The 13889-nt window shown below is 37.1% G+C and overlaps 2 protein-coding genes and 1 non-coding gene across 3 annotated transcripts; 2 read left to right on the top strand and 1 right to left on the bottom strand.

Moving 5' to 3' along the window:
• Window positions 1-2523: 2523 nt before the first annotated feature.
• On the bottom strand, window positions 2524-2630 carry LOC112082270. Its single transcript, XR_002896928.1, has one exon. It is a non-coding gene; the product is annotated as a small nucleolar RNA R71 (small nucleolar RNA).
• Window positions 2631-7286: 4656 nt separating this feature from the next.
• LOC112088548 lies at window positions 7287-8648 on the top strand. Its single transcript, XM_024158942.1, has one exon. The coding sequence runs from the start codon at window positions 7287-7289 to the stop codon at window positions 8646-8648; it is 1362 nt and encodes a 453-aa protein (XP_024014710.1).
• A 626-nt stretch (window positions 8649-9274) lies between these two features.
• LOC112088547 lies at window positions 9275-12793 on the top strand. Its single transcript, XM_024158939.1, has one exon. The coding sequence runs from the start codon at window positions 9275-9277 to the stop codon at window positions 12791-12793; it is 3519 nt and encodes a 1172-aa protein (XP_024014707.1).
• The last annotated feature ends 1096 nt before the right edge of the window (window positions 12794-13889 follow it).

Here is a 13889-nt window from a genome sequence, read left to right as displayed (position 1 = left end):
TGATAACGTCTTCATCGAGTGACATACTTCTGACGGTCTGCATTTATCCAAAATTGCTCATTTGTTCAAAATTGCACATCTTTAGTCCAAGTTTCCTAAAAAATCTTTTAAAACTCTAAAACATAGAAATCACTTAAAAACCATTGAAAACAGAGTTAAAACACCTGCATAAGATATTAAAATGATCCATAAAAATGGTTAAAATCCGGTGTTAACATGGTATACCAAAATAAGAGTCTACCATCCAGATCATTTTCGATGACCTCAAAACCGAAAGGCGTGTCAGCATTCGATCCCAAATAGACTAAGAAAACAAAAATAGCTAATTCAGTTCCTCCAAAAAAAATTCTTTGCATCCGCCTAGTCCATCAATGATATGCATAGTGATAACACCGTATTTTAACCATTTTTATATATCATTTTTAAATGCTTTTTCAATGTTTTATTTATTTATTATAAATGATTTTATTATGTTTTCTAGTATTTGTAATCTCAATACTATTTTCAGGAAACTTAGACAAAAACTATGCAAAATGGATAAAATACCAGATTTTCAGCTTAGAGTTAAACCGTCAGAAGTTCACCCTCAAATAAAAATCATCTCAGCGTCTGATCCAGCTCAAATTTGGAGATCTTAAAGATGGATAAGCTAGTTTTCCAGCACACTTGACTTGAAGACAATCCAACGGTACAATCAAAAGTTATGCAAATAGAAAGAAGTCTTTTCAAGCAGCCAGCCAGCCATCTTTACCGCGGCCAACACTTGGTTTACCACGGCAAGAGAACTTCTGACAGTGGGGAATCAGTGTCCGACCCCAGAAGTCCAATTTCAAACCCATTTGATTCATGTCTTTGAAGAAGTCCTAGCTGATGACAAAGCATGCCTTAAAGACCTATAAATACGTGGTTTTAAAACCCTAAACCGTGTGTTAAGTTGTGTTAAGTTTGCTTAGAGTTTTAGAATACTTTAGATTGTTTCTTTCAGGTTTAGGGAGATAGATATATATATCGTGAACCCTTTTTATTTCTCTTTCAATATTGATTTCTTTACAGTTATTATATACAATGTTTTTGCTTTCTTTAATCATGTCTAAGTAGTTTACTTGTTGGGTTTAAGGGAATTTTCGATAGAGATCTATATGTTCGATGAGGATTGCATCAGCTACTAAACTCAATCCTAGAAATTTTCCTTCTAAAAATATTATTAATGAATGAGAGTAGTGTCATGAACTATAAGGATTAAGTGTGTTGATCATGATTAGTCAGTAGTCGTTTCATAAGATTCTAGATAAGTAGATTAGGGTGAAAATATGTTAGATTAGGGAGTTTAGGAGTTAGATCATGCATTTTCTTTTCTCTAAATAGCTGTTCTTAATGCTAGGTTTCTGATAATCACTTCAACCCAGATTCTAGACATTTCATGCACCAAAAGTGTTTGATGAAATGTCTGAACCAAGCTATGTTAGAGGTTTATGCATTAAGACCATGAAAATGATTGTTTTATGCATAAATGACATTTTATAACCTGTCAATAATGCTTGAAGATTCATATTTCACAAATGAATATTGGGTTTGAAAGTGGACTAGTATAGAGATTATGAGCTTGGGAAAAGATTAATCTACTTTTGAGTTCTAAGTTGATTGGATTTGCTTGATTGTTTGTCATTACCTCTCTCTAGTTTAACATTAATACACCCTAATCAACTATCCTGTCTAGGACCTTTGTTTCATCATCTTCATATCATCATCATTTGCTATTTACTTGTTTTAGTTTGTCATTAATCACTTGTTTAGCCTTTTAAGTTTTGTCTTTGAGTTTTAAGTGTATGAGAACAAGATCAAGAAGCTGTGACCCACTTCTTCCCTACAACAACAATATCAACTTGTTAGAAAAGAGAGCAAGAAGACCAAGAACAGAACGTCAAGCTGTGGGTATGGAACTGCAAAGGGATCAAGCTGATCACCAGGCTCATGTGAACCAAGCTCAGGCGGACAGAAATGAATAACAAGCCTTGTGAACCAGAATATGGCAACCAGAAATGAGCACCAAGCTCAGATGAATCAAAATCAGGCAGCCAGAAATGAGCATCAAGCTCAAGTAAACCAGCAAGAGCATCAGGTCAATCAGCCCCACCCACAACCTCCCAGGCGTCAAGAGCCAACTCCAGTTTTTGTAATGACAGGGCCAATGCCCATCACTACAGAGCAGGAATCCAATCTCCATCAGTCCAAAACAACAATTTTGAAGTAAAGGCATCACTTCTCAATATGGTGCAGAATTCAAAGTTTCATGGGCCGCCTATGAAGGATCCACTTGAGCACTTGGATCAGTTTGAAAGAGTGTGTGATCTGACAAAGATTAATGTGGTTTCAGAGGATAGCTTAAAGTTAAGATTGTTCCCTTTCAGCTTGGGAGACAAAGTTCATCATTGGGAAAAGAATCTGCCAGGAGGTTCAATACAAACTTGGGAGCAGTGTAAGCTGCCTTTTCTCTCTAAGTTCTTTTCCACATCAAGAACAGCCAAGTTGAGGAATCAAATCTCAAACTTTACCCAACACGAAAATGAGAGCTTTGGGGAAGCATGAGAAAGATTTAGAGGCTATACAAACCAATGCTCTCATCATGGTTTTTCTGAGGCCATACAGAGGTGCTCTCCCAAAGATCAGGAATCAGCTTGACACAACATCCAATGGAAACTTCCTCGCAAAGAATATTAATGCTGCTATGGAGCTTGTAGAGAACTTAGCGATGAGTAATGACACTTATGGGGAAGATTATGACAGAAGTTATAGAGGAAAGAGCTCTAGTATACAACAAGGGCTGGAAAAGGACTTAAAGGAGTTGCAAGTTAAGGTTGCAAAGCTGGCAATGACCACTCAGCAGTCCATAAACTATGTGGGTGAGTTTAATGAGAGGAGTTGCTTTGACAATGTCAATGAAGATGGCCTTACACAAGAGGAGCTACGTACACTACATAGGGAATCAGAACAAGTTCCAAGGGTACAATAACTTCAACAAAAACAAGAACTTGTCTTATAGAAGCACCAATGTAGCCAATCCCCAAGATTAAGTATACCCTACTCAACAAGGTCACCAAAGCTTTGTACCCAAAAATCAATTCCAAGGTAACTTCCAAGGTCAACAAGATTTTCATCCCCCAACAGTTCAAAACCAAGGGCACAACTTCACAAACCAAGTCAGCTTCCAGCAACAAAGGCCTCCACCTCCTGGATTTGGTCAGCCACAAGTTCAACTGAGTTCTTCTCAGCAGCGAGGTCCTGATATCAGTGTTGTTCTCCAGCAGTTCTTACAAGGTCAACAAAATCTGGATTCAAGGTATACTGACCTCAGTTCTAAGATGGAGATACTAGGCACTGAACTAAAGACTCTTCAGAAAAACAAGGGCATCTCCACTGCTGAAATTCAAGTCTCTCTTCCTGGCAAAGCTGTTCGAAACCCCAAAGATTATTGCAATGTCATATACTCAAGTGATGATCACGCTGCTGCTGTTCAGGAAATTGAATACCTTCTTTATGGTCAAGTCTCTGATGGGTGCAGCCCTGACACTGAGGATGAAGACTTTATGAGCTTGTTACCTGATCTCAATGAGGACATTGAGATAGAAATTCAGGGTTTGCTGAAGCGAAGGGACAACCAGTTGGTCAAGCAAAGCCAAAGGATAGTGTCTCCATCCTTGATTCAACAAATATGAAGCCTACATTACTCCCAAAGCTGGGCAAACCAGAAAAATTTACTATCTCTTGCACCCTTTGAAAGTTCAGAGTTGAGAATGCTTTGTGTGATTCAGGATCAAGTGTTAGTGTGATGTCTCTAAACATGATGGAGAGGCTAGGGATCAAGAACTTAAAGGACTACCATTTTTCAGTTACCTTTGGAGATTCTAACTCAAAGAAACCTCATGGGCTGATAGAGAACTATCCATTGAAGGTTGGTGAGTGCATAGTCCCCACTGATTTCATAGTCATAAAGATGAAAAAGACCAAAGAGCTTCCTCTTTTGCTTGGGACTTCTTTTCTTAACACTATAAGGGCAAGAATTGACTTTGATACTCAAAGAGTGGTGCTCACAAAAGTAGGCAAAGATGTCTCTTACCCTGTTAAGCCTCTTTTAGCTGAATTTTATGGATCTGTTGTTCAGGAGGTTGATGAGCCCAATGTGCATGAGATGAAGTATGTGGGAAGTGTTGGTATTTTAGGTGGAACTCAACCCCTTTCAGCTACGGAGAAAGAGAAAGAACCCCACATCAACCCTGGCTATATGTATGAAGATGGAGAGCCTTTCATTAGAGAAGAAGACATCTTGCTCATCTGGTCCCCTACACTAAGTGAGCTAGAGCTGATCAACAACAAGGGTGATGGTTCAGAATCAAAAGAAAGAACTCTGAACCTGAATCTTCTTCTCAAGGCTTTACTCTTACTCCTTGGAAATGTGATGATGGATCTATAAAATACAAGTCAGGGCAGTTCTCACACAAGCAATCATTGACAAGGGGTCTGATGGTTCTCAAAGGATGCTAAGCTCAACCTTCATGCTTAATACCATTGACATGCTAATTGCTAAGGAGCACCAATGCTCCTCCTCTCCCTCACTAAGAAAACAGTATGAAAAGTCAAACTTAGAGACTTCTAGGATTCGGCTTCAATAGCTAATGGAATCCTCATCGAACATATATAACCCCCATCAAAAATCCCTTAAACCCAACAATAAAACTACTCATGCATGATTAAAGAAAGCAAAAACATTGTATTGAAAAGCTGAGCAATAATCGAAATTGAAAAAGAAACAAAAATGGTTCAAGAGATAGATCTCTATCTCTCTAAAAGCTAAAGTATTGAAAAACCTAAGAAGTATTATAAAACAATAAGAGCATAAGAGATGATACGAATTAGGGTTCCTAAAACATGTATTTATAGTGATCAAGACATTTCTAGGCGTCACTTAGGGTTTCTCCAAATGAGGGAATCATTTTGGGCTTCACAAATGGGCCTTCTAAATCGGAGATGGCTGGCCGCGGTGAATGGATGCTTGGCCGCGGTCGTGTAGCCTCTGACCGTGGTGAAATGGCTGTTGGTCGCGGGTGGAAATGTTTGCCGGCTGGTATACGGGACATCTTGCTCTTCGCGTAACTTTTGATTGAACTGGGATTGCCAAGCTGTAAAGGGTATCACGAGAGTGACGTAGTCATAAATCGGTGCTCGAGTTCTAAAATTTTTAGGTAGGATCTCTTTTTTATTTACTTTTTGCATGTTTTGAATCGATCATACCCCAGAGATATTCCTAAACAACCCAGCGTCTCTTTCTTATAAGTTTCACATGGATTTTCTCAAGCTTTTTATTTTAGGTTTCTTTAGTTTTCTAAATCTTTTTTTCTTAAGCACTTTTTCCTTTTCCCGTTTAGTTTAGGATTTACCCTTTTAGTGACACCAAAACTCCTATAAAAATCGATTAGGTTCTAGACTTCCTTAATCTCTTTCAAAATGTTTTGCAGAAAATATCCTCCTTCCTTGTGGATTTTATCTTTAAGTACTACAATTGATTAGCTGTGCACTTGCGGATTTTATTTGTCTCTATTTAGGTAAAAACTTGCTACCCTACTCCCCAAGCACATCACCTGGCATCAACCCATACATAATGAGCCATAAAATTGATCTCGAACCAACCTTTAAGTCAATCAGGCAGAAAAAATGTAAGTTCGATCCAGAAAAGGCTCAACTCATGAATGCTTATTGAGAGCTGGTGATGATACTGTGTTTTTACCTATTTTCACTTTGTTTTTGCAAGTGTTTTATTTAGTTTCAAGTGTTTTTATTACAATTTTTGTGTATTTGTAGTTTTAAGACACTTTTCAGGTTACTAATAAACAAACACTAAAACTTGATGGAAAAACAGATTTCTGGCTAGGCATCAAACTGTCAGAAGTTCAACCACAAATGAAGACTTTTTCACTGTATGATCCAGCCAACAATTAAAAATGTTAATAAAGGACCAGCCAGCTTTCCATTGCACTTGAATTGAGGACGGTCTCAGGGTTTAACCAAATGACACATGAAGATCAAGAAGTCCAGACAAGCAGTTCGAAGAGCCTCCGACCCACGACCAATAAGCAGCTGACCATGGCTCGAACATCTCCACTGTGGCAAACATAAAAACATCTCGGAAGCCCATGTGCAAGCCCACTCGATTCCTGTTTGATCTCATCTTCGAGAAAACCCTAAGGCCAACTAAAAAGAGCATAGACACTATAAATATGTTGGGGAGACAAATCTTTAACTATGCTCTAGACCATTTTTTGAACCTAGTTTATAAGTTTTAATTAATTTAATTATAAAATCATTTCCATTTTTTGCTTTTATCTATGATCATTGTTTATTCAAAGTTAGGTTTTAGAGTTTTTAGATGGATTTGGTGAATTGCTAGATTATGATTACTAGAATATGGATTTATCTGATAGTTTTCCATCTACTATTGTTTTAATATTGATTGTAAAACAATGATCTTTTGTTATTCATAATTTAAAATGTTCATTTATATTTGTGTATTAAATAACAAAGAAACCACATATTGTCTTAGATCTACTAAATTCTTTTAGTGTTATAGTGTAACACTCAGTTCCTAAATACTACAGTGAATTGCGATGAATTTGCTTCTTTTAAAGATTAATATTTGAGTGTATCAACTCACTAGTACTTTCAAATCAAATACAATTACTTGCTGAATGTTTTCAATGAACCCAAAATCTATATAAAAGAAGAAAATATAAAAGAAAACACAAGTTTAGATTAAAATCTCTTTTCAAAGTTTCTCAATGAAAAATAATTACTTGTTTTTATTGCTTAGTTACATGTTTAACGCAAAAAAAAAAACGACTATATTAGGGTTTTAATTTGTCAAATATGTATTAAGAGGTTTGATCTTCCAATTAGTAAGAGAATGTAATTTACATCTCTATACTATTATTTAAGGAGTTATCTAAGGGTGGAAAGAAAAGAATGGTGACTGTGAAGGCGATTTTAAGAGCGGTTATTAAACGGTTCATTGTCCGGTTCATTTTGATCGTCAAAACGGTTATCGACAAAATCCAAGTCGGAAAATTCTCATCGTCTCAATTCTCAACCATCCCCACTTCGAGACCCACGATTCGAAGTGATGGAGAACTTGTAGCGAATTTCGCGGATGAATCCCACTTTGTGGAAGTTATCTCCACTACACCACATAGTGATGGCTCTGAACCCTCTTTATCGGTGTTATCCACCTATAAATCGAGATGCAAAGATCCCCCTCTTCTTCACCAATCCAACTTTCAATCCAAAACTACTTCCCTCTTCGTTTTTACAAAGTTCTTTGCAAAATGGGTGATAATCTCCGCCGTGCTATCCAGGATCTCGACTTGGGGGCCAACGATGAACCAATTGTTCTACCAATTGAAGTAATCCACCGTGCAGAAAATGAAAACAGATTCATTATCATGGGATGCCCAACGATTCCCCGCCGCCAGAATCTAAGGTCAATTGTCGCTTCACTCCCAAGACTTTGGGGAATTGAAGGAATGATTCATGGCCGTATCGTAGCAGGAAGACGTTTTCAATTTGTTTTCCCTACTGAAGAATCCATGGAGAATGTGCTCAGAAGAGGTCCATGGGCTTTTGCTGATCGAATGTTGGTGTTGCAGAGATGGACTCCGCTCATGGATCTGGAAATAATGCAGTTCATTCCTTTTTGGATTCAGATAAGGGGTATTCCATGGCAATTTATGAACCAAGATGTCGTCGCTCACATCGGAAGGGCTATTGGAATGCTCATGGACATCAACTACAACACAGAGGCTGTGGCTCGTGCTGAATATGTCAGAGTCAGAATCAACTGGGACATCCGCAATCCACTTTGCTTTCAGAGGCAATTCCAATTCACACCGGGTGAGAATACATTACTTTCCTTTTGTTATGAGAGGCTCAGGGGTTTCTGTGATGTGTTTGGATTGATCACACATGATTCTGGGAGTTGTCTGGTGCAAAATGGAGGAGAAGAGTATCATTCCGATGGAGATGATGATGATGAGGAACCACCACAAGCAGACCATCAACACAATGGCAATGGCATCCGTATCCAAGAAATCAATGATGAGGAAGCAGATGCTATCAGAAGAGAAGCGATGGAAGCCAACATCAACCAAGAGAGACCAAATGGAATACAAGACGATCAGAACGATGGCGAGGAAGTGATGTTACAGGATCCGAACGAAGACAGCAATGAAGAAACAGAAAAGGAGGAGGAGGAAACATGTCAAGAGGATGAATATCTGTGGGACGAATGGGACAGCCAGAAAGCTGATGTTCGTGAATGGGAATTGAAAGAATTATACAATCCGGTTCCAATTTTTTCTAACAGCACCGGAGATGTTCTTGGAAGAGACCTGGGAAAAGGTGAAATGTCAATAGCAGAGCAAGAGCTAATGCGTGATTACGAGGCTTTTGGTGGCACACCTTCATCAATCCCAGTTGCTGAAAACGGTACCCGTAAACGCAAATTCCCAGTTCCAAACACGGAGAAGACAGCAAACAAAGTCCAGATCAGAGAGTTAGGAGAAAGCAGTGGTACATCACCGGAGGAAGCTCCGAACACAACCTAGGGAGGCGCGGTGGGCCCTGAACCACCTCTTCCTCTATGAGGACACTCAGCTGGAACTGTCGGGGTATAGGCAGTGACTCGACGGTTCGATGCCTAAAGGAGATACATAAAAGGTACTCTCTGGACATCATTTGCCTGTCAGAAACAAAGCAAGGAAATGACTATCTGAGGAACCTGGGATGTGAAATGGATTTTCTAAACTATGTAACAGTTCCTCTGATAGGTTTAAGCGGTGGTTTAGTTATCTTTTGGAAAAATTCTGTTGATCTTTCTATCTATTTTCAATCTAGTAATCTTGTAGATTGTTTTGTAAAATTTAATGGATTTGGTTTCTATTTGTCGTTTGTCTATGGAAATCCAGAACCATATTTACGAAATGATCTATGGGAAATATTGGAAAGAATATCTTTAAATAGAAAAGATCCATGGTTTATTCTAGGAGGTTTTAATGAGTTGTTGGGTAATGAGGAAAAACTTGGTGGAAGATTACGACCGGAGTCATCTTTTCAAGACTTTAGAAGAATGGTCCGACACTGTGACTTTACAGACCTGAAAACAGTTGGCAACAAATTCTCATGGGCAGGTCAACGTGGAAGTCACTATGTTCAATGCTGTCTTGATAGAACCATGGCAAATACTCAATGGCATTTGCTTTTCCCGGACTCAGAAACACATTATCTCGAGTTAGATGAGTCTGATCATCGACCCCTAATCAGTTTTCTGGGAGATAGACCACAACAGAGAAGAGGACAATTCATGTTCGATGATAGAATGACATCAGATGAAGATTTTCAACAAATGGTATCTCGAGAATGGAATAGTGGGTCATCACAAAATACTACTTTGTTGGACCGAATAGTTAAGATTCGTCGTCAGATTTCTCGGTGGAAACAGAGGCATAAACCAAACGCAAAAGAAAAGATAGCTATTCTCCTGTATAAGTTGGACAAAGCAGCTTCATCAGCTAATGTCTCACAGTCTGAACGAGACATTCTCGAAGCCCAGTTGAACAAAGCTTATGTCGACGAGGAAATCTACTGGAAAAGGAAGAGTCGAAATAAATGGTTACTAGTGGGGGACAGAAATACAAGATTCTACCATCAAGTGACCAAGACGCGGAGAGTGAAGAACAGAATTCTGTCCATACAAGACTCACAAGGTATTATTCAGAGAGGAGATGATAACATTGCAGCAACTGCAGAAAGATACTTCACGGAGCTATTCAGTACACAGGGGATTCCGCAGAATGCTATAGATGAGGTCTTGGTCAACTTTGAAAGCAGAGTCACAAGAGATATGAACAATGATCTTACAAGAGAAGTATCACTTGAGGAGATCAGAAAAGCCGTTTTCTCAATTGAAGCTCAAAAAACCCCAGGACCGGATGGTTTCTCTGGATCTTTTTATCAAAGCTTTTGGAATGAAATATCACCGGCACTATTAATGGAAGTGAAAGCTTTCTTTGAGGAAGGAAGAATGGATCAAAGACACAATCACACAAACCTGTGTCTAATACCCAAAATAACAACACCAACAATGATGGCAGACTTCCGACCAATAGCGTTGTGTAATGTTAGCTATAAAATCATTTCCAAAATCCTGGTGAATCGGCTTAAACAACATCTATCAGCTCTCGTCTCAGAAAATCAAGCGGCTTTTATTCCAGGAAGAATGATCACAGATAATGTGATAATAGCTCACGAGGTATTCCATGCATTAAAGGTCAGAAGAAGACAATCTAAGTTTTATATGGCACTTAAAATAGATATGATGAAAGCATATGACCGTCTAGAATGGGGTTTTTTGGAAGAAACCATGAGAAGATTTGGGTTTGATAGTAAATGGATACAATGGATCATGACTTGTGTCAAGTCTGTGAGTTTTTCAGTTCAGATTAATGGTTCACCGAGAGGATTTATACAGCCACAGAGAGGTCTAAGACAAGGGGATCCTTTATCCCCTTATCTTTTCATTCTCTGTGCAGAAATACTATCTCATCTGATGACTCAAGCAGCAAATACTAGGAAGATTCAGGGGATTAAAGTCAGTACCCAAAGTCCAGCTGTGAATCACCTTCTTTTTGCAGATGATTCATTATTTTTCTCACTTGCTAATCCACAGTCCGGAAGAGCAATTAAAAGGGTTTTGAATCTATATGAAAAGGTTTCGGATCAAGCTGTAAATCTGAGAAAGTCAGCAATAACGTTTGGAAGCAGAGTACAGGATCGAATTAAAACACAAATGAGAACAATATTGGGGATCCATAATGATGGTGGAGGAGGAAAGTATTTGGGTATGCCTGAGCAATTTGGGAAGAGGAAGGCTGAAATGTTTCAATATCTACTAGAAAAGGTTAATGAAAGAACTCAAGGTTGGAACAAGCAGTTCCTTTCACAAGGAGGGAAGGAAGTCCTATTGAAATCTGTAGCTACATCAATGCCAGTCTATGCAATGAATGTTTTCAAGCTCCCTAAGGGTCTCTGCACTGATATTAACAGGATTCTAGCAAGATTTTGGTGGGGAAAAGGTCATGAAAGAAGAGGAATGCACTGGTATAGTTGGGATCGAATGGGTTTACCAAAAAAAGAAGGAGGGTTAGGCTTCAGAGATATTGAGCAATTCAACCTTGCTTTACTCGGGAAACAAGCATGGAGGATACTACAAAATCCAAACTGTCTTATGGCCAGAATAATGAAGAGCAGATATTTTAAAGACACAAACATCCTCATTGCTGAAGAATGCCGGAGAAGCTCATATATATGGAAATCGATTCTCCAAGGAAGAGATTTATTGAGGAAAGGAATGAGATTTATCATTGGGGATGGAACTGCAGTTAGCTTTTGGTATGACCCTTGGTTACCGTTAGATCCTCCACGACCTCCAAGACCGATAGAAGAGATCGTCAATCAATGTCTAGTGAAAGATCTGTTTGATGAACAGTCAGGGTGGAATGAAAGAGAAATACAAAGACTAGTTGTGGAAGAGGATGCAGAGATTATCCTATCTATGCGGGTAAACTCAAGATCAGAAAAAGATTTATTAGGTTGGCACTACAATAAAACTGGTCTCTACACAGTTAAGTCTGGTTACTGGTTGGCAGCTCATACCCATAAAAGGATACTTCATCCCCCTTCTGGTAATGCTAATCTGAAGCAACTAATCTGGAAGCTCAAAATCGCTCCAAAAATAAAGCACTTCCTGTGGAGAGTGGTCTCAAGTGCAATCCCAACAGGTGAAAACCTCAAAAGAAGACATATGACAAGAAATTCACTTTGTCTACGGTGTCTTTCTTCAGAAGAAACGTCTAATCATCTTTTCTTTGAATGCACTTATGCACAACAAATATGGAGAGCTTCAGGATTTCCAAACCCAAGTGTCATCAATATGGGATTAAATTTTGAGGAAAAGCTGGAAGCCATACTTAAGAGGAGTTCATTACTGCCTCACAGAGTACATCAATATGCCTTGTGGATATTTTGGCGCATCTGGAAGAGCCGCAATACACTTTTGTTTCAACAAAAACAAATCCCTTGGTTAACAACACTGAAATTAGCTGAAAGTGATGCAAAAGAATGGTTAGATGTCTACCAGCTCGTTGATAGATATAATCAGCCAGACTTTCATCAAAAACCAACCTCGATGGCAAGACATCATCGATGGCTTCGAGCAAAAGAAGGATGGCTAAAATGCAACTATGATGGAATGTACATCAAGGAGAGAAACAATGCGAAGGCGGGATGGATTCTAAGAGATGAAAATGGAGTTTTCAAAGGAGCAGGTCAAGCAGAAAGCAATGCAGCACAAACACCACTAGAGAGTGAAGCCCAAGCATTACTGATGGCTATGCAATACTGTTGGTTAAGAGGTTATAGGAAAATCATTTTTGAAGAAGATTGCAGAAACCTGGTAAACCTGATCAACAAAGAAACCCTCAACTTTGGAAGTCACAACTGGACCAGAGAAATCTGGAAGTGGAAAGGAAAGTTTGAAAATACAGAATTTGTTTGGACACACCGGGAAAATAATCAAGCAGCAGACACTCTTGGGAAGGCAGCTTTACTGGTTAATACCAGATATAGTTCTTATCATTATGTCCCACATGTAATTTCTGATGTATTACATTCAGACTATATAAGTTTCAATTAATAAAATAGACGTTAAAAAAAAAAGGAATTATCTAAGAAAATAAAATTTATTTTGTAAATTATTATATACTATGCCATTACAAATAAGAATAGATAATCAGAATATGCTATAATTTTTATTTAGTTATTGGTAAAATTATAATGTGTCTGAGATCCATTTGTATACGTAATAATTATTTTTCATTATTTTCAAATTTTACAATTACTTTATATAATCAATTTAGCAATTATTAAAAAGCATTTACGTAATTTTTATTTATAAAATTTTTTTTTTAGTTATAAAATTGAGTAATTTATATTGGTTTTTAAAAAACATTAGTCACATCGCATGCAAAATAATATGATATTTTATAATTATGTTGATGATATGATGATTAATATATTACAAAAATGATTATATGAAAAATATAATGATAAAATTAATATGATATAATTAGAAGAAAAACTATAAAGAATGAAAGAGAGAGAAAGAGAGTATAATTGATTTATATTATGATTATATTAATGTGATATCCAAACAATTTAATTTAACTGACATAAATGTAAATATTCTAATAATTTGAAGCTTTTTTATTATAGTTGAGAATTTCTATAGGGATGAAACATTATCATGATACAATTGTCAATCACATATCAAGCCAATGTGCTTTTTAATGATCCTTTTCAATCAATATATACGGGATTTTATTTTATGTCAATCATAGTGTGAAATTAGCAATTTTATAATTTTGGACACATCTAGACAATCTGTAATCTATTCTTGTTAAATTTACAAATTTGATCATTCCTTTTAGAGTATAGTTTTATATATGTCTTGAATTACTTGCATTTACATTCACCATTTTCTGATTATAATAAAATCATTTACATATATTTCCAAGTAGCCGTTAATTTTTTTTAATATATCTAAAATATTCATAGATTTATTTGATAAAAAATCATGCTGGTATTTAGTTTGATATATTGCTATTTTAATTATATTTCCATTAAATTGTTTTCTCATAATAATAATAATAATAATAATAATAATAATAATAATAATAATAATAATAATAATAATAATAAGATATATTTCAGTAACGTTCTAAGTTATCATT

This window comes from Eutrema salsugineum, unplaced genomic scaffold (genome assembly GCF_000478725.1).
Source record: "Eutrema salsugineum unplaced genomic scaffold, Eutsalg1_0 scaffold_8, whole genome shotgun sequence".
Lineage (NCBI taxonomy): Eukaryota > Viridiplantae > Streptophyta > Magnoliopsida > Brassicales > Brassicaceae > Eutrema > Eutrema salsugineum.
Note: the sequence above shows the minus strand (reverse complement) of the source record. Positions and strands in the feature narration are given on the sequence as shown.